Source organism: Barbus barbus (assembly GCF_936440315.1).
Source record: "Barbus barbus genome assembly, chromosome: 15".
NCBI lineage: Eukaryota > Metazoa > Chordata > Actinopteri > Cypriniformes > Cyprinidae > Barbus > Barbus barbus.
The window spans coordinates 9499221-9525000 of NC_136743.1; the positions used below are offsets into that span (position 1 = coordinate 9499221).

Here is a 25780-nt window from a genome sequence, read left to right on the forward strand (position 1 = left end):
GATATCTCTTAGTCATCTGATCACATCTCAAAACCGGTGGATGCTGATTCATCATCTCCTGTGTCTGGGCCATCCAAACCACAGTTATGCCAACATTTCATTTTATCAATCCTCTTTTTCAAAGGATAATCAAAAAAACAGTTGCTTAATGGTCTCACCTTGCCAGCAGGCACCTACGGTTAGCTGTACATCAATTTCAGAGGGGTGGATGGGCCAGTCGTCCGTCACAAGGTAGGGTTCGTATGTCACTCCGTCTACGAAAAGCGTCACTGAAGGAAACTCCACATTGATGACATAGTAATGCCACTCTTTATCACAGATCTGGAGACAAGAATAAGTTTAAATCTAGTTAACAGGGCAAAACAACACATCTTCAAAATTGCTGGTTTATCAAATACTGATTTTAGGTTCAATCTGCAAACTGGATTCACTTCTTAGAGATGTTTTTTCGCATACATATACAGGACAAAATCAAAAAGAAAGTAGAATTCTAAATGTGTGTGTGTCTGTGTGTTTTAAGTTATTTTTAAACTTAAAAGTTTTAAACAACTTAAGTGACCCACTTCGAGTTAAAATTCACTGTAAAACTTTCCCAGAAACAAAACAAAACACACCTTCATAAATGAACACTCTAAAAAATGCTGGGTTAAATACAACCCAGTGCTGGGTGAAATATGGACGAACCTAGCGATTGGGTTGTTTAGACCCAGCGGTTGGGATACTGCCCAGAAGGTTGGGTTAAACATTTACAGTAACCCAACTGTTGGTTGAAAACAACCAAGCATGTGTTCTGTCCAATATTTACCCAGCACTGGGTTGTATTTAACCCAGTATTTAACTTAATTGACCCACTGTAAGTTAAAATCCACAGTAAAACTCTCACGGAAACAAAACAATACAAAACTACCTTCATAAATGAACCAACCTCTAATCAGCAACTTAACTGATCCACTGTGAGTTAAGATTCACAGTAAAACTTTCCCAGAACAATTTTTGGGTCAGTCTAAAGTACAAACTAAAAATAGGACACATTGTTGCTATATATAAGGAACAATTCCAGTCAGTCCATCAGGTTTCGTTCTTATCTGAATAATATCAGTGCTTCTATAGGTTAAGATGATCATCATTAGGTTTTCAGTTCACGTTCACATGCCCTTAATGAAACAGAAATATAACTTAATTTGCCATCATTAGCTATACTATTCATCATTTGTCATCTGTCCTATTACATTAATTAGGTGTAATTATAATCAGAGGCTAATTATAGGGACAAAGATTTACGAGTATGAGAAACATCAGATCACTTAAACTTATCAAAGCAAGCCAATCAGAGTCGTTTAAAGTTCTTCTACAATTCATAATTGATCTTTTCTGACATTTACACGGTCATAGTTAACAACTGTATATGTGTACACATTGTTAAAGAAAGGACCAAAAGCAAACCTATAGAAAAATATGTAAATGTTGAGGATAAATTGCCTTCTGCTACTTTGAGAGTCATAGCATCTGAGAATTCAGCATAATGGTGAAACAGTCTTAAAGATCTCAGGTGCATTTAATTGCCTCACTCTTTCAAGCTTTACTAGCCGCAGAGGCAATAAGTTGTAGTATTTTGAACTTTTGGCACTTTATTTGTGAGAATAGCAGAAAGAAGACAGGAACTGCGGGGGAAAGGAAGGGGAAGGAGAACTGGTGTACAACGCAAGCCGAATATGAACTTGCATTGGTCACATGAACACCACAGTAACTGCTTAGCTGCTACAAGAATTCATATTTTTAAGGAAACTTTTTACACAATGAAATACCTGTCAGCTAGTTTTATAGCAAACAGGAATACTGATGAATTAGTCATTAAGGGGCAATTTACACAATGCTTTATTGCATTCATGTTCTCTTTTTGTTATTTATTTATTTGTATTACATGTGCTAGACAGTGTTGTTATAGTTAACTAAACTCTTAAAAATCGAAATGATCTAAAACGCTACATTAAAAAGACTGAAATAAAAATAAAGTATATATTACATGAAAAACTTAGAAATGTTGCCTGAGCAACAAACTAAAGCTAAACAGACATACTTAAAAATAAATAATCAAAATAACATCATAAAATGACTAAAACTACTGGAAAATACATTTGATTTTATCCAAAATATGACAAAATATGAATAAATACTATAAAAGTATTAACAATACTAAAACACTGGCAACAGACAGACAACTTTGAAGAGTACTATCTGTCTTACTATTTTTTCATCAGTGTCACATTAAGACTGTCAAGACAAAGTTAAAAATGATTCAACTTTACTTTTCCTGAGGCATTTTGTTCCACTGTGCTGTGCCATGTGTGAACTCACTGTGTGAACAGAGACCCAAATTATTGACACTTTCCATTGAAATGTGTCTTACTTTGTTTTGCATCAGTACCACATTAGGATTGTCAAGATGAAGTTAAAACAACTAAAAATAAAAAAGCTAAACATAAATATATATATAAAAATGACAAAGTACAGTATATACCAAAATTAATAAAATTTACAAAAAAACCCCCAATAATAGGGTGGTGATGGCGCAGTGGATAAGACACATGCCTTTGGTGTGAGAGACCCGGGTTCGAATCCACTGTGGGACACCAATGTGTCCCTGAGCAAGACACTTAACCCCTAGTTGCTCCAGAGGCGTGCGACCTCTGACATATATAGCAATTGTAAGTCGCTTTGGATAAAAGCGTCAGCTAAATGAATAAATGTAAATGTAAATGTAATAATAACTGAAAAAAAATCTATTTGATTCAATTCAAAATATGAATAAATATCATAATAGGGTTACACTTTATTTTAAGGTGTCCTTGTTACAGTGTAATTATACACTTAAGTATTGATTAATATTAATTAACTACATATGTACAAAACACAGGTGCCAGCCAGCCAGATTTTTTTGTTTTTGTTTTTTTGTGTTGTTGTTTCATTGGTGCCACATTGTTAAGATTGTCAAGATGAAGCTAAAAACAATTCATGTTTTTATTTCTTGAGACATTTTGTTCCTTGAGACAATTAGAAATACAAATAAATGACACTCGAAAAAAATCGATTAAATCTTAATTTCAATACAATTAACTTCTGCCACCTGGTAACATTTACAGGTAACTGAATAGTTATTATCAGAGCACCGGTAATATCATAATGATAATTTGCTTGCATAGTGCAGTAAACCTGCTTATTAATACTCTACGTGGTGTCATGGATAGCAGCATATGGAACTGAAGTTGACTGGGTGGATGATGCTGAGCTACTGCAGAGGGGAGTTAATGGATAGAAGATCCCAGGTCCCCAGAGAGAAGCTCTCTCTCTCCGTCTAACCGTTGCCTCTGGGGACAGATCTCACTCCACACCTCAATTCCTCTCGTTCTCGTATCTCTCCTTTTCTAGAATAGATATTCTCTTTATCTCCATCTCACTGGACTCTTCAAAAACCACTTTATTTTTCCTTTCTTTCTGCAGCAATTTCACTCTATCAGCCTAACCTTTTTATCTTTTTCTGTCCTTTTCAATGTCACAAACATGCACACATAGATACACACACACCCACAAACTCACACACTCAACACAAAAATGCCATTCAGTCTCTTGGCCATTTTTTTCGTTTTCTTGAAGAGAAGAGAAGAGAAGAGAAGAGAAGAGAAGAGAAGAGAAGAGAAGAGAAGAGAAGAGAAGAGAAGAGAAGAGAAGAGAAGAGAAGAGAAGAGAAGAGAAGAGAAGAGAAGAGAAGAGAAGAGAAGAGACTAAAACCCATTTTTACAATGACTGTTTTAACTAAGGATTTAAGTTGTAATGGAATACCTGCTGTTTTCTCAAAAGAGAGGAGTGTTGCCAACTCATTAAAGAAAAAAAGACTCTTCAAAAAGTTTCTAGAAATAAAAATGCAAAAATAAGCTCATGCAATTTAGAAAGCCTAAGCAATGTCCAGTGTCAGCGAGGCATGAAAACAGCAGCATTAGCGCTGGTTAATTAAACTGCTCATGCAACGGCTCTCCAAAACCGGGCTTCTGTTCAGAGTATGAAAACGAATAGCCTGCAGTGTGTAAACATGTGGACAACACTTGAAGCTTGTTAATTGCAACATAATTGTGTGCAAAAAACCATGAGCAAAATATGTAGATTGCAAATATGCTAAACTGCTCATCAAATTTTGGAGAAGGGAACTTCCACATGTATCAAGCAGTTAATACATCACTCAATTTCCCATCTGCATGTACATACATGTCTAAAATAAAGATGTGTAAAACTACATATCATATATATCATGTTATGTTCCTTAGGGGTTGTTACCAACAAAAATGCATTCTTCTGTTCAAATAAATAAATAAAAAAAGAAAAAAAAAAAGAAAAGGCAGCAGTCTATTTTTACAGGGAAAAGTCATTGCAATTATTCATATTTTATGTGGGGCCTCTGACATAAAATATAAAGAGCTGCTGTAAAAATATATATATAAAAAAAAAAAGAAATCTAAAACTAATTAACGTCACTAACTTATCAGTTGTTGGCCAGTTAGTTGACCAGCATGACCCATCCTTATTCTAAACAGACTGAAAATGCTTTCCACTGCCATTCATAAGAGCACTGACGACAAGTCAACCTCTGCAGACTCTGTCCGTTCTCGTCCTCATTACATGTCCGTCGAGGAATGAACAGAACACGACGCTGTGTGAACATGTGCATGCTTTGCTGCTAATGAAACACACACATGAAGCATTAATCTTGGCCTGACAGGAGATCATTTTGGCTGTTTCAGCACACAAAAGGCACACGCCGCCAAGGATTAAAACACGCTTACATTTAGCCTCCTTCTCCACCCCCATCCCTCACTCACTCCTCGTTTTTTTGCTTTAAACATTTTTAATCTGTTCCTGTCAACAAACTGCATCCACGACCTTCAGAGCAAACAAATAAATGAGAGTGTGACAATAAGCGAGAGCTGCAATACAAATCACACCTAGAACTATACATCTCTTTCTACATGCACAAACTTCATTGTGTCATGTTGGCTGCGGGAGAGAAATGCCTTGCAGGCCGCGGCGGTACAGGCCTGTTCCTCATTCAACATTAATGCATTGTGTTTGCAGGCTTGTGCTGCTGCTCAGATAAGGCTTGCAATACACTGAGATGCTGGTCTCTAACAAGGGTTGGGTGAGATATATATGTACTACATATGTGTGGGAGTGGGTGTGTGTGTATATATATGTATGTATGTATGTATGTATGTATGTATGTATGTATGTATGTATATATATATATATATATATATATATATATATATATATATATATATATATATATATATATATATATATATATATATACAGTTGAAGTCAAAACTTTACATACACCTTTCAGAATCTGCAAAATGTTCATCAGAAAAATCCTTCAGGTCCAACAAATTCTTTGGTTTTCCAGCATTTTTCTGTATTTGAACCCTTTCCAACAATGACTATGATTTTGAGATTCATCTTTCCACACTGAGGACAACTGAGGGACTCATATGCAACTATTACAGAAGGTTCACACGCTCACTAATGCTCCAGAATTTGTGGGACCTGAAGGATTTTTCTGAAGAACAGCAGGCAGTTTAACTGTTCAGAACAAACAAGGGACTCATGAACTATCACTAAAAAAACACAGCTTTGGATCGTTCAGGTAACAACACAGTATTAAGAATCAAGTGTATGTAAACTTTTGAACGGGGTCATTTTTATAAATTCAACTATTATTTTCTCTTGTGGACTATATGTAAACATCTTATATGTGAAATATCTTATTCAGGTCAGTACTAAATAAACAATAACATGCATTTAGTATGATCCCTCTTATTTTGGTAAAATAATTTACATTTATATATATATGTATGTGTATATATATATATATATATATATATATATATATATATATATATATATATATATATATATATATATATATATGTATGTGTATATATATATATATATATGTATGTGTATATATATATATATATATATATATATGTGTATATATGTGTGTGTGTGTGTGTGTGTACATGTGTATACACACATATACATATATACATACATACCAGTAAGATTTGTAAATTATTTTTAAAGAAATCTCTTATGCTCATCAAGGCTGCATTTACTTTATGAAAAATACAGTAAAACTGTAGCATTGTGAAATATAATTAAAATTTAATGTATTGTAAATTTATAATGTTTTTCTATTGTAATATACTTTAAAATATAATTTATTCTTGTGATTCAAAGCTGGATTTTTGTCAGCCATTACTACAGTCTTCAGTGGCACATGATCCTTCAGAAATCATTCTAATATGCTGATTTATTATCAATGTTGGAAACAGTTGTGCTGCTTTTTGTTATTTTTGTAAATTTATATATTTTTTTCAGGATAAAAAGAATAAAAGGAATTAAAAAGAATAGCATTTGTTCTAAATGGAAATAATTTGTAACAGCACAAGTCTTTACTATCGCTTCTTATGTAACTAATCCTTGTTGAATAAATGTATTAATGACAACAAAAAAGTACTAACCCCAAGTACTAACACCAAACTTTTGAATGGGAGTGGATATTCTATTTCTAATAAATTCTGTCGTTTTTTACTTTTTATTCATCAATGAATCCTAAAAAAAGTATCACCCCCCCCCCCCAAAAAAAAGAGAATATTTGTATTAAATAATAATGTGTAATATATTATACAATATAAATTACAATTGTGATTATGCAAGTATTTTATTTTACATTGAGCGGGTTCTTCATCTAATTTTAAACATATTTTTTTAATTACTATTCAACTTTTAATGAGGACAAAAAAGCATTTTAAGTAACAATATGAATGATTTTAATGCTTTTTAAATGCTTTTTATTTAGTCATAATCAGTAGAGAATCATAAAGACTTTGGCATAAAGATATTGTCTCTGAATTAACCATCATAAGCCGGAACACAGCTAATTCTTTTTTACGAATCAGTTCTTTGATTTAAAGACATGTTTGTATCATCATCTTAAAAAAATGGAAGTCTCCATGTGGCATTTTTCAAATATTAAAATGCATAGAGGGAAAATGTACATATTTACTATTTATCACACTTTCCATCTAAATAATTAAATAATTTCCATCTATTTTCCCTCAATCAAAATAAAACACTGACTTTTGGATTTTAGCCCATGCTTTTCAGCCTTGAGGCTAATAATAATGCGAGTGTATTCCTAAAAAAAAAAAAAAAAAAAAAAAAAAAAAAGCAGTTTTCTGTGAAAACAGATCTAACATAAATGAATCCCAGCAGTCATATTTCACAGTTTTATTTCAACAAAATGCTCTCTAGAAATAGGAACTTTCCCCTCCCCTAATACTAGATGGCAAAGCAAATTATGGCCCTTCGATATGTCTCACCTAGATTCCTTGTTTCTATAGGTCAACCCGTCAACAGAAAACGGGCACTCATTTCAGGAAAAATAAATCAAGACATCTTGTATATTGTCAAAAGGATGTATTAATATATTACATTTTATTATGTCTTTGCCACATCGCCCATGTCTCTAATTAACACTCACACAGCATATAATAATGCTGTCTCTCTACTCCTGGAACGCCGGCATGTCTTTCTTCAAAGGAAGAGAGTGCGGCCAAGACATTTGGAAAGAATAAATGGCTACTGCAGAAAACTTTTCGGAGGTGGCATTTAATCAAGTAGTCCAGGGACTCTAACTGCGAGCTGAATTGGGAGGTGCAATTCAAGGTTTCATTATTTCCTTGATTGAACAGCAGATTAGGGTAATTTTAGGAGCTGCTTTATCTGTTCCATCATCTGCTCCCTCAAATGGCCTTGTGGGAGGAATGATTTGGTCTATTTACGGAATGGCAAAAATACAAGTGAAGAAGTGCTTTTTCTCTCCCCTCTTTTATGGAGGTGTAGATACACATCTCATAATCAATTACTGGAAAGAAACGTTTGCAAATCGGTAGACAGAGATAAAGCTCATAGTGTGAAAGATGGGGAAGGATCCTCAGATAGCAGTACTGCTGTTCCCATTGCCCTCATGCGAGTCAGCAAAGGGCATTCTGGGTAATTGATTAGTGAAGTTTGTTGCTGTGCCGACTAGCACATGCTTGGCACTGAAATCCACACACCTGCCTCCTCATCTCCAGGAACGCTACTATTGGAAGCATAAGGACGTCTTCAAGACACCTGCGCACTCATACTCTCTCACAGCCGTTATTCGCCACGACAGATGGAGCACAGCCAGACCTGACTTGGACTCATACGGTTATACCTGCTCATACCGCTCATACCTGACTTGGACATCCCTATAGAATTAAATTAGACGGTGCACCTCTTACGGAGAAAGTCAATGAAAGAGACACTTTAAACCACCCGCTTTCAGATGAAGGTCTAGGCTCGGTGGCCGAGCCGCTGTGACGAGAGCAAGACAAACACTGCAATTTGCTGATTGCAATGACACATACAAATGACAGTTCTTTGGCCAAGATGATACGGGGGAGATCGGTGACTGATCCAGCAGAGCAGCTTTGAGATCTGCAGTGGGCCGTGATATTGGCTGTGCCGTGTAAATGACTTCTGATGTGCATTTGGACAGAGGGTCTAAGACTGTGGCTTTCCTTAGGGCAGACACAAATGATCAATTGCAGCAAGGAAAGAGAGTTTGGAAAGATAAAGTAACAAAGTAAGTGGACTATGCTTTGTGTTTGGATTTGTGCTTAAAACTGCATACAATTGTGAGCTCTGTAGTTTCATAAATTGAAATAAACAAACAAAAAATATTTATTTGCACAGATCACCCACTCTTCTGAAAGCAATTTTGGAAGCTATTCATAATTTAAAACAGTTAAAATACAGTCTTTTTACACACGTTTTCTACATATGGCAAGTAACAAATGAGATACACTTTTAAAAATAAAGGTGCAAGGTGATATTTATAATTATTTAGGTGTGAGGTTATTTACAGCGATGCCATAGAAGAACCATTTTTGGTTCCACAAAAAAACATTCAGTCAAAGGTTCTTTAAGATCCATCTCTTTCTTACCTTTTTATAATCTGAAGAACCTTCTTTTGACACTAAGAATCTTTTGTGAAACAGAAAGGTTCTTTATGGAACCATTTAGACAAAAAGGTTCTTCTATGGCATCGTGAAGAAACTTCATTTTTAAGAGTGTATAAAGCCATAATAAAATGAAGAGTGACAATTCCATTTCCCTTCCTCTCCAGTGCCACTTAAAACACACACCATTTTTGTAAGGGGGAAAAAGTCACGTGCAGGAACATGCAAAAAGAGTAAGAGGACAAAGGCAAATTATATCAATTAGATCAGAGTGGTCACACTTTATTTTAAGGTCCAATTCTCACCATTAACCATTAATTATGGCTTTTGCCTCAATAAGCTCCTAATTTGCTGCTTGCTAATAGTTAGTAAGGTACAGGAGTTGTTAAGTTTAGGTACTGTGTAGGATTAGGGATGTAGAATATGGTCATGCAGAATATGTGCTTTATAAGTACTAATTAATAGCCAATATGTTAAGAATAGGCACACTAATAAGCAACTAGTTAATGGTGAGAATTGTTCCCTATACTAAAGTTATACCGAGTTAAAACTGTCTACAGTATAACTGACAACACATTGTCATTGAATAACATTTTTTAAACAACTATACTTTTATTTTATTATTAATAAATATAATTTTATTAATCATAAAATAAACAAACAAAAAATAAATAAATAAATATTTGTTTTCTCAACCATGCACTTACAGAAAATCTCTATATGCTACAAAAAATTTAAATACACAAAAAAACACTCTAAAAGTGCAAGGGCATGGCCTCAGTAGTTTGGAGTGTTTGCCTGAAATGAACTACTATTTTACAGTTTCTAATACTCCACCATAGCTGAAAAACCCAGCAGGCACGTCCTTCATGGTGACTTTCTCAGTATCCATTAAGCCATTTGGAGCAAAATAGCAATTCTATGCTTAAACCTTGTTTATCAAGTGAATTTAGTTCATGCAGTGGCCATAATTCAAAAAATTACAACAGCCAAGCACCATAAACACAGACCTAATGAGCCAATCACACAAAACACGTCAATCAAGGAAAATACGGTGACCAGCGTGACAGCATTAGATTATGATTAAGACACAAAACTGTTGTGACTGAAATCTGACACATTTTGCTGAGTGTAATGGTTGATATATTTTGCGGGTGTTGTTTGTTCGGTGGCAGGCATGCTAACAGAGGTGGCGACGGGCCTGTGGTGCTCTGGAAGGTGACTATAAATTACAGGCTGACAGAGTGAGTAATTAGAGCAGGAATTAGACCTTGCCCCCCAGGGACAAAAGTCAACTAAAGAGTGACCTCTCCCAAGCTTCCCAATTTGGAGCCTACGCTGTGTAAATTAATCTATTTGCATCCAGGAGCAAATTGTTTTTATGGTAACAGATACTTGGAAATTGGACAATGGTAATGAGGGTTCACACACAAGTACAAGCATGCACACACAAACATAGACATGCAAAGGAAAAAAAAAACTAAACACCCATTACAGAACAGTAATATGATGGTAGCATGGTACTGTGATCATACCAAATCATTATACCAAAGTATGTTGATATATAACACACACACACATTAAAACAACATATTCAGCTTCCATGGTATTTAGTATAGGGAAATTCAAAGAATACTATGAAACTAGAACATATACAGTAACAGTAATATGGCTATTACTATATAGTATTGTGTTGGTAGTTTGCTATATAGATTACTATCTAGTACTGTGTTGGTAGCATACACTGATGGTAATGCAAGGTAACATGGTACTTCAACTTTGATACATTGTATTGCATTGTATTGTATGTGGTAACCCCAAGGTATCTTCAAGTATAACATAGTAATACCATTGCATATGTCTTAAAACACTATGGTAGTACCGCGGTAATTTCAGTACAATGATGGCATCTCATGGTAATACTATGATACTTCAATATATTTCAGAGTACTGGTAACTCAAAGATACTTCCAAGCATACCGTAATACTACCTTTGTATACAGTATGTTCTAAAACACTATGGTAGTACCATGGTACTTTCCGGTATATTTTGGACATGTATATTGCGGTATTTACATGGTATTTTAAAGCTTTCCTTACAAAAAGGACAAATCAAATATGCTTTGAAAATCATGTACCAAGTAATCTAATGTACTTTTTAAGAATACCATGGTACATGTCAAAATTATCATCAATAATACCATGGAATGGCCATGGTAACATGTCTAAAATACCATAGTTGTACCATGGTACAAGGTCTTTTTACAAGTTTTTTTTTCCTTTCACATTTTTACTATTTTAGCACAGTAAATGTCCAAAAACACAGTTTTACCATGGTACACATCCAAAAACCACAGTTCTTATGTAAATGAATGATCATCCTATACAATGGTATTTCAAGACAAATCAAAGAATTCCATGCAATTATCATGGTACATACCCAAAGAACCATGGCCATATCATGGTCATTATATAAGGGAAAGATTTATATACATACAATTGCATGTTTACATATGTGTTATTGACTAGGTGCGTGTGAAAAAATACACTATTAACATTGCACCCTTAAAAAAAGCACATTAATATCATGGTAGTTTTGGATTTGTGTGAAGTGTATTTGCTAGACACTTCAAAGAATACCATGCAATTATCATGGTACATACCCAAAGAACCACGGCCATACCATGGTCATTATATATAAGTAAAAGATTCATATACATAAACTTGCATGTTCATATATGCGTTACTGACATGGTGCATGTGAAACAAATACACTATTAACATTGCATACTTAAAAAAACCCCAAAAAACATTAATATCATGGTACTTTTTGCAACTGACTCATGCAGAGAGATATTAAAGAAAACAATTTCATTGCACTTTCATGCACATTTCGACATGTTGACATCCAAAGGCAGTCAGGTTATGTTGCTCGCTGTGGGTGTGAAAGTAGCGAGTCTCCCACTGGGCTGTTTAATGAAAAAGCAGATATTCTCCCCACACAGTGGTGAGCACTGGCAGCTCTGCAGTTTGCCACACGGCTGCTAACTCATTAGTATGTCAATAATGACACACTCTGGTCTGTGTGTATCCACTGTTTCCCCAGGGGGAGTGGGTGAGGGAGAAACTTTGAGCGAGTTGATATTTCACGGTGCATCACTGTGACAGTATGTGCACGAGAGTGTGTTTGCATACGCACTTCTGTGTGCGTTTTTTCATCTCGCAAACAACGTAATGAGACAATAAAATACTCAGCTAATGAGCCTGGGACCGTCGCAAAGGCACATGCCTGTTTAGAATGCAACACTGTCGGACACAGAGACAGACACACAAATACAGGAGTCTCCGAAGGAAATTTGAGCTCGTTCTTCAGTGAAATTGCAAATTCAAACTCTAGCTTTCAATTATGAAACGTCATGATAAGCAGTTGTTGTTCTCCTGCGCAAAAAGAGAAATCAAAGTGTGTTGATGTGCGTAAAACATGTAGGCTGGTTGCCTATAGCCTCACGCAAGCTTTTCAAAGACTTCAAAGTCTCTGCATCATCTCAATCTCTCAGAAACCTTTTTTATTGGCAAACCCTGTGCCATTTTAGCTTTTATTTCTAATGTGAATTTAAGTCCGAGCCATTTTCGCATGGCAGAAATACTGCTGTTGACCTCAGACACTGGCTGTTTTATCAAAGATGCTCATTTGAAACCTCCAGATCTGATGTGCTTCACACGCTTTCGAAGAGAGAGGGAGCGTGAAAGGCTAGAATAGAGCAAGGAAGAGGAGGAGGAAGCTGGGAATGGATGGGGGTAATCGAAAGTGTGGGGGCGAAAGTAAAAAATAACTCACTGGAAGTCATCAGAGGAATAGAGGAGCGAATCTCCCCCGCCACTCAGTCCCGGAAATGATGGGGGCCGTGGAGTTCAGCGTCAGTTCATCAAAACCTGTGCGCTTTCATATCCACACGTGTGCCAATTCAAACCCCGGTTTCTCCGTCGCGCCCTCTAAAGTCATACGCAAATCTATACACACTACATCTCTCATTCCCTATCTGCTCTCAAACATGCACTCTTTCAGCAGAGTTTTTTCCTCTTGCTCCTGCATTATTGATGCAAATCCATTACACTGGCATGGCACGGGGACCGAGGTGGGCCGGAAAGAGGCAGAGGCAGCCGTGTCGTGTTCCTGGATGAGGACATGCAGCAGCACTCAACCAATCCCAATGCAAAGCAATCGCTTCAACTTCCACAAGCCACACATGTGTGCAAAGATTCAACATATGTTCATCAGAAGCTGCCAAAATTGCGATCAGAATTGGTATTCTTTTTGTGTCTCAAGAGCTCTAAGCGAAGTATTCCTGATGGAAAAGAGTACAAATTTTACTTTGAAGCAAAACACCGTAGGAGGGAGAGAGAAAGGAGAGAACACCTCCCTCCAGCCCTAAAAAAACCCGTCAGACTGAATATGTTGGTGCTGCTATATTTGGAATGTCAAAAATAAAAAAGGAGCAAAAGGAGAAATGGTGCAGATGAAAATCGGGTGGAAACTGATGTGTTTTTTAGGTTCTCCCTCACTATCTCTCACATGACTGGCTCTTAGTGAAATGTTGCGGAAGGGTGTATGGTCGTAAAAGGAGGCAGTGGTGCCTGGCGCTGATGGACGAGCAAAATTTGTTCAGCTAATGTGGAAATAGAGCTGTAGAGATGCATTATTCAGAGGCTCGTGATTATTTCACAGTGCAAAGCAGCCTTCAGGTACATCACAATAGGCTTTGATTATGGCAAGACGCATGGCAAGAAAAGAAAAAGAATGCAAATACAGGCTTAGAGCTAATACAAAACACAATAGTTTTGCAACTTTCTGACTCTAGTGACTTCCTGCGCTCCTTCCCCTATTCTTTATATGCATAATAATAACATGTAAACGAGTGAATGACATTTCAATCCATTTAAATTCTAATAGAAAGTGTTTCACATTGTGTCGAGTTTCATTTATCTCACCATTGTGTTTTCGTGGCCATATACAATAAGTATGGCGATTGCTTTGGGACGACACTGCACACATAATCCTCTAAAATATAACGAACAATGCACATATAACATGTGAAAGGCATATACGTTTAAACATATTAAATAATATTTTAAATGTATGCTTAGATTCATGAATAAGTCCATAAAAATCAGTGAACATCAGAAGTCTATGGCACATATATTACGTGAACAATTTGATTTTAATGAAGCAAAGATTAATGTTCACTGGACAAAAGCCTCATTCTGAGTCCGGAGTAAATGGCAGTGAATGGCATTGTAGTGCCTAGTAGACCAGGACACACACGCAAAATAATTTCAAGACAGCACATTCCTTAGCAGGAGTTGAGACTTCCACTCCCAGCATCTGCATTTGACTGGCTGGCCGATTTCCTGCCCTAAATCTCCTTATCTCAGGAGACCTCTAAAACCCAGGATAAATTTGAGGGAACATCTGAAATGGATTTAGAACAGAACCTTCAATGTTGTTCCTGACCGGTTTACCATAAATAAAAGTTGCATTATCAACAGTACAAAGCATGTGGCATCAGGAAAGGCTCCAGCACAGACCCTCCCTGATATCTCCTGATCGTTTAACGCAGTAATTCAATGATGGTATCAACAAAGATGATGGTTTTTCAACAGACGTCCGAGCTAAGAAAATCACCAGATCTCCATCCGGAGTGACATTCCCATGACCCCCCGTTTCTCCCCAGCAGAGAAGCTGGGGAGAAACCCAGGGGAGAAGCCTTTTCTTCTTATTGGCAGAACAAAGAAGATCGGACCTTTATAAGTGTTCCCAAAAGGACAAATAATAATCGCTGCTGCTATTAAAGCAATATACTCAAAAGCAATATATACAATATATTTACAATATATATTCAGGTTGTATTTTATGAAATTAAATTAAGCTTGCTGTGTTATTGGAGTCTATGTTATTGTTGTAAATCTCTTGATGTCTCATTTTTCCCGATCACTATTGTTTAGTTTCACATGCTTGGTGTGATTATTTAGAATTTAGGATCTTTCAATCTATGCCTTAACCGCATAATAGATAAAACTGATATATGTACTTTGGGTATGCAAAATACTTGGTGTTTGATTTTGAATGAAAGCTAGTTGCGTCAGCAATAATTTGGTGTGGATGAAAGTTGACTTTTCACATCGTAATGTATGATTAAAACATTTATAGGAATCTGCTAGGATATGTTCTTCATTTTATGAAATAACTCAGCAAAGGATTTACACACAGAAAAGTGAGCCGTGCGGGACGGGGCTCCGCCCTACAGAAACACTTGTGATTGGATCAAACAGAAAAAGGGGCAGACTGAAATCAGCCCAGTAAAGACAGACACCCAACTTTGGTTGCTGTTGCTTGCTGCTTGCTCGCGCGCTGTTTGAAACTTCGGCTCCTCATTTGATCGCGCTGTTAAGCGCTCTCAGCCATACAACATCTGGCGAGGATCCACACATGCCTTCAAAGTTCTGACCAAAGAAACTTTAACACCTGAAGCCGAAAGAACTCTAAACAGACTTGCTAAGAGCGTCATCACGTCACAGAGAAACCAACCAATTGCAAGAGGGCATCCCCAGTGACATCACGCAACAACGATTTCAGCAGTCAATCCGCACCCAGGGGTTCTCCCAACCAGGAAAGGAACGAAACAACTCAGAGCAAGTAATCAAACAATTCTTCATAATTCTGCTGGAAACTGGTTGCATTCATCTTTAAGAGTAAAGATAGTAAAGTTCCTTGCTTGTGACTCCCTCAGGTTGAAGTTAGAGCATTCTTGGAAACCTTAATTAGAACCTTAAACTCTCTTCAAATCAAAACAATTCATTGCCTGCAGCGTGTATGTGTGTGTACGTATTCTGTTTTGTGTTATTTTAGCTTAGTAGTGTTGTAGAGTAGCAAATAAACTTTGATTTATTAAGAAATCTTGTGTCTGGTGCTATGTGATTTTCAAGTCTTAAACTATTTGCCAAAGATCGCGTTACCTATGCTCATGGATTTTGATAAAGTACTATTTAGTTTGTTTTATTGTTGGCCACGAATTAAGATAAACAAAATTGTTAAAGATATACTGAATTTAACGATTCGCTGGACGAGTCGTTAAAACCTTAGAAATTATATGTTTTGATTGGTATCAAATCAATATCGAATCTTAATAAATTCCCTAAAAGCTAAATTAAAATAAGGATCCTTACAGCATCACTGGGAGTAATTCAAGCATTCAAAGAAAGTGTCTGGGCTTTCAATCAATGAATGTGATTTTTCCACAACTAAAGGCCTGACGTCTTTTTAGAATGATCGTAAGAACTGACAAGTGGGTGGGACTTTGCAAACAAATGGCTAATAATTGAAACATTGATGGAAAGCAGAATGCTTGCTGGTACAGACAATGTGCGATCTGTTGTAGCATATTGCAGCTGTCATAAGCCTGTCTTTTGATTTTTGCCTACAGCCTTTGGAAGCAACATTATAAAAAAAAAAATTAAATAGTAGTTTTCCATTGACTTTCTAGGAACCAGATGCCTCTAAAATTAATTCATTTTTGTAACCTGTTCTTCATTTTTAAATATATATTTTGGAAAAGAGGAGAAACATTTAAAAACAAGTTTGAATAATGACATGGCTTTGCAAAACATGACAACACTTATGTGTATTTGCTGTAAATCTGTGTAAGTTCCTGGAAAATCAAATGACACGTGTTCCTCCCCTAATTTATATTAGCTGAGCACCAGTGGGACTCATCTATTTGTCTATAGTTTAAGTTTTACAGCATTCGATAAGCTGCACACTCTCCTCTGTGAGATCTCATTATAAGTCTTCATGTATTCATTAAAGCAAGTAAACGTTCATGCATGGAATGCAATCCATCTAACACAAAACAATACAGCGTCTTCAGTGCATCGCCGAAGGAAGCCACAGATGTGGTGCGTGTAATTGTGAGTAGATAAGCGTACAATGAATGTCATATTGACAGGACGGAGTGTAATTTTCTGCCGCAGCGGTGCGGGTCGATGATCTGAGCAAGATGGGGATAAATGACACGCCTGCACAGGCTTTTCCACGCCAGTACCGATTGGTCGAGGTGGGCCACGCACGGACCCTCGGTACATGCACACACACCTCCGATCAATGAGCAGAAGTGTCGATGCAAACAAATCTTTGAATATCGATTTAGGCCAGTGTTTGAAGAGCCATTAACGGATGACTTGCCTTGTGTCTTAACCAATGTTTTCACAGATCTGCGGAGATCTTCCATATGTCTCTGTTTAATGGCCATTGTGGAAAAAAATGATGGCTCATTTTTATAGCTTTAATTCGATGCAACCGTTCAAGGTGCATTGCTCATTTTAATCGAAAAGGCCATGCCCTGCAGAAAACACCAGATGAACTATGTACGCTGCCACTGAGGGGAGGTTGGGGACTAGATCAAAGCCTTTATAGCTACATGACAGCCTGTGTATTTGTAGGTATCCAAATCTATCCAAAAATGTGTTTTTATTATTTACTCACTGTATTATTTTTTCAAACCTGTTGTTATTTACTTTGGAACAGATACGGTAAGTTTGTGATGCAACAACAGTTCACCAGGGGCTGTCAAGCTCCAAAAAAGACAAGAAAACACAGCTTTAAAGAGGTAATACGATTATGTTTTCATAATTTGTTGTAAGCTTCATGAACCCATACACGAGGTGTGAGAAATGTATTCAAATTCAAGTAATTATTTTAAATAATTATTCACCAGTAATCCAGTGTTGCCCCGTAAAGACCTGTGGTTTGGCCTGCCATATCACAAGAAGAGGAAAAATATGAAAAAAGCATGCATTTTAATATCTCATTCATTTTTTATTTATCTTTTTTGTTTTAAAATTTATTTTAGTAATTTTATTTTTTGCGAATACAGTAATTATAGAAATATGTAGATATACTGTGGGTGAATTGGATTTTAAAAATGTCCGTTTTAATATATTATACTATAATTGGATATAAAAAATATTTATTTTTGGCCCATGGCCCTCAATCAAGTATGATTTTTGGTCCTTTGTAGTAAAAAGTCTGAGCAATGAATAACAATGAAAAACAATATTAGTCCAACAGCTGACTTTTTAACTGTAGGAACACACACACACGTTTGTTTTTGTGAAAAGCGGGGACATCCCATAGGCATAATGGTTTTTATACTGTACAAACTGTATGTGCTATTGCCCTACACCTCAACCTAACCCTTACAGGAAACTTTGTGCATTTTTACTATCTCAAATAAACTCACTCTGTACGTTTTATCCTGTTAACCTTCATCCCCCATTGTGGGCCTCGCAGGTGAAAATAACCTACCTAAATTAAAAGGGTAACAGTTCCTGACAAAGTGTGCTACACAAACAAATTAGGTATCTTTGGAAAGAAGACACTCTAGGCTTTACTATCCATCATCCAGAGTTGATAATGCTCAAAAAGATAAAAAGTTATAGACACTGACGTGCCTTGAAAAATATTTTTCCACACTGAATGTTTTTTTATTTCATATACAAATACATGAAATAAGTCCTGGAGCAATCCAGAAAAAGTAATGGATTGAAAGCCACGTGTCTCATGAGTTTATATTTCAACTTTGAAGACGATACCATGAAAAATGAGATTCCTGCAATATTTTTTCTGAAACTATTTATAGTCCTCCCACCCCCGTTTGAGGAAAAATAACCACCAAATGTATTGCAGAATTATACAAGCTATTTTAGTCATTATACATATTCCTGCATAGTTTTTCAATTATAAAATAATAGACAGAATTTTAGACATAATATAAGTGATTTATTTGAGCACTAAAAATACAAAAATAATTATTTGAGTAATAAAAAAGGAAAAAAAAATTGAAAAAAATTGCTTTGTATATAGTATGTATACTGAAGTATTCTGATTGCCAGACATGAAGTGATATTGGCAGACACGGTCATACAGTCAGTAATCACATGCTGATGTGCTTCCATACAGATGATAATCATACAGATGGGCCATATAATCAATAACAGCTGATCATTGAATCACAATGATAGCCGTCATAGAGTCGGTAATAAACACGCTGATGTGCGTCCATACAGATTATAATCATGCAGATACGGCCACATTCCCCACACAATACACACACAAACACATAAAAAATGTTGAAGGGAAAAAAAAACAGTTTTTTTATGGATAAAGCAGATCGCTAAGTTACGCCCCGCTCAGATGACAGCTGCGTCACAGCGCACATGGCTGGCTGGAGAGAGCGCCAAATTCAAATAAACTATATTCCGCTTTTCTGAGACATTTTTTCCGTGGACGGTCTCATTCTGTTTGTAAAACTGTATGCTATAACACCGTGTTGTTTTTTTTACCACCAAGACGCTGTTTTTGAGCGTAATTTATTCCATAACGGACGCGAACAATAACTCTCCCGATGAAATGAAACGTAAACAAAGGAATATTCATCCTTATTACAACGTTATTGTTTCGCTGGACTAAAAGTGCTCGCTGGGATGTTGTTCTGTGGACCCTTACCTCTCTAACTAAACTGGGATTTCAGCAGTGGACGCGTTTGTGGCTCGTTATTACAATGATAATGGTACTGCTTTTTTATTCTGCATGCTTTGATGTGTACTGCTTACACAAATGTAGCAAATACATTCCTTATAAGCTTTCCATCGAAAAAAACAGCGATCTGTCGTCGATTCTTGAGGCTTAGACCTTCAGAATGATATATAGTTTGTCAAGATTAACTTTGTCCCGTTTCATTTATTCTATTAGAAAACAATGACACATGCAAACAAAGAGCGTTCAGTGCGCCGTCGCTCTGGCAAAGGTTAACAGGTTTAAAAGCATTTCGAAAAATGGGGACATGGGGCAATGCCCTCATAAGTCACCTTCTCCTTGTAATACCCATGTCATTATACAAATTTATGTCCTCATTTGTCACAAAAACACGCACGTTTTTTATTTTGTTGTTAAATATCTCCTTCAGTGTTTCAAAGAAGAAAGTGAGTCGTACAGGTCTGGAATAATGTGAGGGTGAATAAATGACAAAATCTTAATTTTGGGGTGGACTGTCCCTTTAAATGTTGGTCTGTTTCGCACACAAACCTCATGACTTGAAATACAAGGCACAAATAAAATGCATTATTTCTATGTAATTTAATGTTGCTTTTGGTGTTTTTTAAGCTTTACAGATCTTACTATGAATGGAGAAACCTTTTTTTTTCAGACATCTAATAATAGCACAGGTTTGGAACAACATGAATAACAACATATCATTTTTTGTTTAACTATTCCTTTAAACAACAATAATTTTATATCCATTAGGCTGAAAACCTCTAATCCATGTCATTAGAGAAAGAGAGATAAAGACAAATAGTACAGAATAACCCCCCATCCAGTATTTCCCTCCTCTCACTTGGCATCACTCCCTCCCTCTCCATCATTCTTTCCCTCTCAACGAAAAGAGGAGAAAAAAGCTAAAGAGTCAGGTGTGAGGAAGATTGCAAAATCAATAGGGCTAAATGGAGTTGCAGCGGAAGCCATTGAGTGTCCTCTCAGAGTGCTGATGAGACTGCAAAGAGCAGCATTTGGATGAGCTGCCCAACAGCCAACACCCTATCTTTTTTTCCTCTCCCTCTCTCCAACCTAAAGTGTGTCTGCCGCGCTATCACCGCAAAGCTATTTTACTAGATCAATGTCGGGTCTTTAATAGAACACGACGCTCACACTGCCGCAGGCCGCTAGGCTGGGGTGGAGAAAGCAACGTCAATCAAATCTTCTACAGGTGCCTTAGATCAGCGCACTGCCATAGTGACAGAAATACCACAGCACCTGCGGGCCCTCCCTTACCTTCTGACAGACTTGTCAACAGGGCCTGACTGACACAAACACATTCACGTCCTTCTACTCAGCCGACAAGCACCTTAAGTAATGTGACTTACATTACGGTATTAGCAACCTGTGCATCTGTGGGTCTTCCGCTGCACAAAAAAACAACCCTAATATACAATAGTAAGACTTTGCATATAAACTTCAGCTTCTAACAGCCACTCATGGACTATATACTTGCCATTTGATGTATATCACACATAAAAAAGGCTAAATGTAGTCAAATACACAAACACCAACTATCTGTTCCTGTTTGTAATGAGCGTTGGTGACTGTGAGGATGGGCCAATCACTGAATTTGTTCAACTTTGTAACATTTGTGGCATTTAAAAAATAAGGACATGGGTTGATATAGTGGGTGTTTTTGCAGAAGAACTAATTGGACTCAATAATATTTGGTTGGTGGCATTAGAACTTTTTCCTTTGTGACAGATGGAAATACTAATTTGGGGTGTCCTCTGCCATATCAGCATCTAAGGCTATTTTTATGAGCAGAACAGGATAAAGTCAGTTAAAAATTCTTAAACTACTTAATAAACATTAAAAAGGAGACATAGAAAGTTGGGATAAATGATTTAAACAACCATTCAAAAAGCTTGGGGTTGATCATAAAAAAAAGAAGGAAAAAAAAAAAAAAAAAGTATTTTATCCTCACCAAGAATGCTTTTACATTTGATTAAAATATAGTAAAAAAAAAAAAAGAAAAAAAAAGAAATATTACAATTTACAATAACTGTTTTCGATTTTAATACATTTTTAAATCTAATGAATTCCTTTGATAGCAAAGATGAGTTTTGAGCAGCTAATTTTCTCCAGTCTTCAGCATCATTTGTTCCTTCTGAAATTATTTTAATATACTGATTTCGTGCTCAATAATCATTTCTACAATACATTTTCAGGGAACATAAATAACAAACAAAATACAAACCCTGCATTTATATAAAATATAAATCTTTTGTAGCATTATACATGTTTGTAATGTACATTTATGCATTCTTGTAATATTAAATTATTTCTTTCTTTCTTTCTTTCTTTCTGTGGGTCTTTACTTCTTTCTTTCTTTCTCTTTCTTTTTTCCTTCTTTCAAAACATTTGGGTAGTAAACAGAGAAAAGTAAAATCTATAAAACATTCAGGTGCACTTGGAATAAAAATTCTTGAAGTTTTCCTTTTGACATTTAAATATTTGTCTGATGACAATAAAAGCAGTGAAGTACAATAAAATTCCAAGATTTTATATTAACCCAACCCTAAATTTCACAGAAAAAAAAACAACAACAAAAAAAACTGGTCGCTTTTTCTGTTTTTTTCCTGTCTAAGTGGGCTGCTTTTAGCCAGAACAAGCTGAAAAGTGGACAAGACATTACTCAGAAGAGTCAAAAGTTTGTTTGTTGGGATTAAAGATAAAAGCCAAACTAACTACAGTGACATTTACAACAGGATAATCAGCAGTCAGAGGGAGGGCAGAGAGAAAAGAAAGAAAAACAGATGCTTCTCATGTTGGGAAGAGAGCTGTGCTGTGCTCCGAGATCAAGGCAAGCATATTCTGTTTACTGCCTCCATGCTGGAGAGACACCATTATCAAACCATGCTGGAGAAGAGGTACATGGCAGGGAAAACAGGAAGAGAGAAAATGCACTGAAGTGTAAACAAGCACATTCACACCTTCTCTCTCCTTTTTCGAACGCTTTCATTTGCAAGCTGATATCAGATGCAAAGAAATACTCTTCCCTACAAAAATCAACAAAGTGGCCATGAAAGATAAATGTACAAAAAAGACATACAGAGAATATCACAGTATATCGGTAAAACATAAACCAACAGCTGTATTATGACTTTTTGCTCTGCAGTGTTTCATGCGGTGGATGTTGACAGGATTGTAGGTAAAAGTGCTGCTCCTTCTACAGCTGACATTGTTTTACGGCATCCTGTCTACTGACCTCATATTGTTAACTTGGCTGGCTGAGCTCTGCCTGACCACAGTAAAGGAGCTGAAGCTTTGAAAGGAGCTCATTTTCCCTCTTACCTGTAACAGACTAAGTACAGCCGTCAAGAACGCTGAGGCAGAACCAGTCATCAGACTTCTTGTTTATTGTCATAATAATTGCAGTCAACATGAACTCTACACCTCGCTGGAATAATTATATGTTGGTTAAACACACACACACACACACACACACACACACACACACTATGACTTGTATAAACTCAAAACAAATAAAAGGGAACACACATTAGTTTGTTACATTGGAATTTTTTAAAACAGTAAACAAGTAATATTGTGAAATATTATTACGATTTAAACTATTTCAATATAATTGTAATTGTAATTTATTGCCGTGATGGAAGGAATAAAACTGAATTTACAGCAGCCATTACTCAAGTCCTCGGTGGCATATGATACTTTAAAAATCATTCAAATATGCTGATTTGGTGCTAAAAAAACATTTCAAATTATTATCCAATGTTAAAACCAGTTGGAATACTTAATATTTTTGGGAAAATATTTTTCTCTGATGAAGAGAAAGTTGAAAACAGAAATTAATTGTAATATTGTAAATGTCTCTTTTAATGAATGTAATGCTGAATAAAAGTATTCACCTCTTTTGCAAAATAAATAAATAAAATAAAATCATAAAATAAAATCATACAGATCCAAACCTAAACTGTAGTGTATAGGTATAAGACAAATATTGGAAGCAAATAATACCAATATTTTATTGATATTATCTAGTAAAACGATACCATATTTTTATGCTGTTTTGTAGCACATAGTCATATGTGGCCAAACCTAACATTATTCTGGCCAAGAACCACCAATTTAGGTCTGACATGTGACCAACCACATTTTATATTTATATACCATCTGAAACACTGTAAAAAAATTTAAAAGTTGAGTCTTGAGTTAAGTTTAAGGCAACCAGCTTAAGCTGTTTTTTTTTGTTTTCTCAACTTGTTTTTGTAGGAGATTTTTGAGTTCTCTCAACTTTTTGTTGTATAACTGAAACAAGAAGTTGAGAACTCAAAAATCTGCTGAAGCTGGTTGCCTTAAACTTTTACATTTTCTCAACTTTTTATTGTTTTACAGGGAATAGATTATACCACAATAAATGACAGTAAACAAATAATGCTAATAAATAGTAAAAATAGCTAAACTATATTATGAGGCAAATCACATCACAGAATATTTGAATAATGTTGAACTTCAGTATCGCTAAAAGTGTTCATGTTACCTCCAATCGGCAACTGAAATTGTCCAATTGCTTTGTCACTGCAAATCGCTGTCAGTCTGAAAGCCCCTTTACAGGGTCAATTCTCCTGGAGTGACCTGAGGTTAAGTGCCTTGCTCAAGGGCAAAACAGCCAAAGCTCATGTCTCATCCTATGAGGGACTCAAATGCATGAACTTCCGGCTACCAGCCCAGATCTTTCACCGCTACGCTAGACAACTGCCACAGCGAGAAAACAAATGCACCCAAACGCAGCCAAATGTTCTCGCATCTTAGTTTTTCTAATCAAACCATCTGCGAAAAATTGCGGTGCACACAAGCTTCTGGACTATGGCCAAAACCTGAACTCCAGAGTCCTACTTACAGTAATTGATCTAGACTATTGATCAAAGTCCTCTCAGCCAACGACCTGCTCAGTGCATTTGAAAAGGACAAAAAAGTCTTTTGATGACATATACGGGGTGTTTACTCAATAGATACGCATACATTAACAGCAGCTCAGAAAGGTCCGAGATGTTGCGCTTGGGCTAGTGCACGTCTGGATGTGAGAATGTGTATGTGAGTGTAATTTGCGGTTAAGGACTGGTGTGTGCGAAGGACTATCATTATGTTCCCAGCGAGAGGTCACTGCTGTGGAGAGCTTTTCATACTGATTACACGTGTTTCACCTCGGCATTCTGTTCCCCTTGGCAAGCGTTGAGAGGCACGGTGACACACATATAAAGTCCGTTTAGTGCTCTCAATCAAAAGATTAGTCAGCACTCAACATTAGCCGAGGGAAATGCTGAAAATCAAGGTGTTTCCAAACACAAACAAGCTGGATTATGAGCCAAATAAGCACTGGGAGAGAAAACGTGAGTGCTGTCTTTGCGTCGGCTTTCCAATTTGTCCTTCTGATAATAATAATTTTAACAGTGACAGATCACTCATCGCAACGGAAAGATCAGTCACACGGATAATGAATAATTCAAAAACAGGTAATTGAAAATTATTCAGCGCAAACTTCACTTCACAAGTGATTACTATAAATGGAGCCTGATCAGTGTGGCATTTTTCCCGTCCTGTTTATCACAGGGCTGGTTGTGATGTTGAGGTGCATGTGTGACACGTGCCCGGGGGCTCCTCACCTGTTCCAGTCTCCAGTGGAACTCCGCCGGCCTGAAGGAGTCCAGCTGAATAAAGTCTCGCCTCAGAAGAAACACCAGACGGCAGTTATGGACGTATAGAGAGTAATGATGCCTGTTCATCTCTGCAAAAAGAAAACACAGAAAAGCCTTACTTTAAGTTTGTGAAAAAATAATGCGAGACAGGGCAAATTTACGATATGTTCTTTTTTTAGGACTGTAAAAAGGACTTTTCTACAAATCGCTCACAATTGGTTGTCAAAGCAAGAACATCATGTTGATTAAAGATTTACATTTATAGATTTCCATGCCTCGTTCTGAGAGCTTGTCTAAACTGCATAGTCATGCTAGAAACACTCTCGACTGATATACAAGGCTGAGTCATAAAAATTACACTACAAACA

General features: G+C 36.4%; 1 protein-coding gene across 1 annotated transcript in view; it reads right to left on the reverse strand.

Moving 5' to 3' along the window:
• The window catches only part of LOC306880786 (calsyntenin-2-like), a 222906-nt gene that overhangs the window by 17743 nt on the left and 179383 nt on the right, over positions 1-25780 (reverse strand). Inside the window, exons 8-9 of the mRNA XM_079434551.1 lie at positions 25380-25501; positions 159-321 (exon numbers count right to left, since the gene is read on the reverse strand). Of these exons, the coding sequence (XP_079290677.1) occupies positions 159-321; positions 25380-25501 (285 nt within the window). The remainder of the gene's footprint in view (positions 1-158; positions 322-25379; positions 25502-25780) is intronic.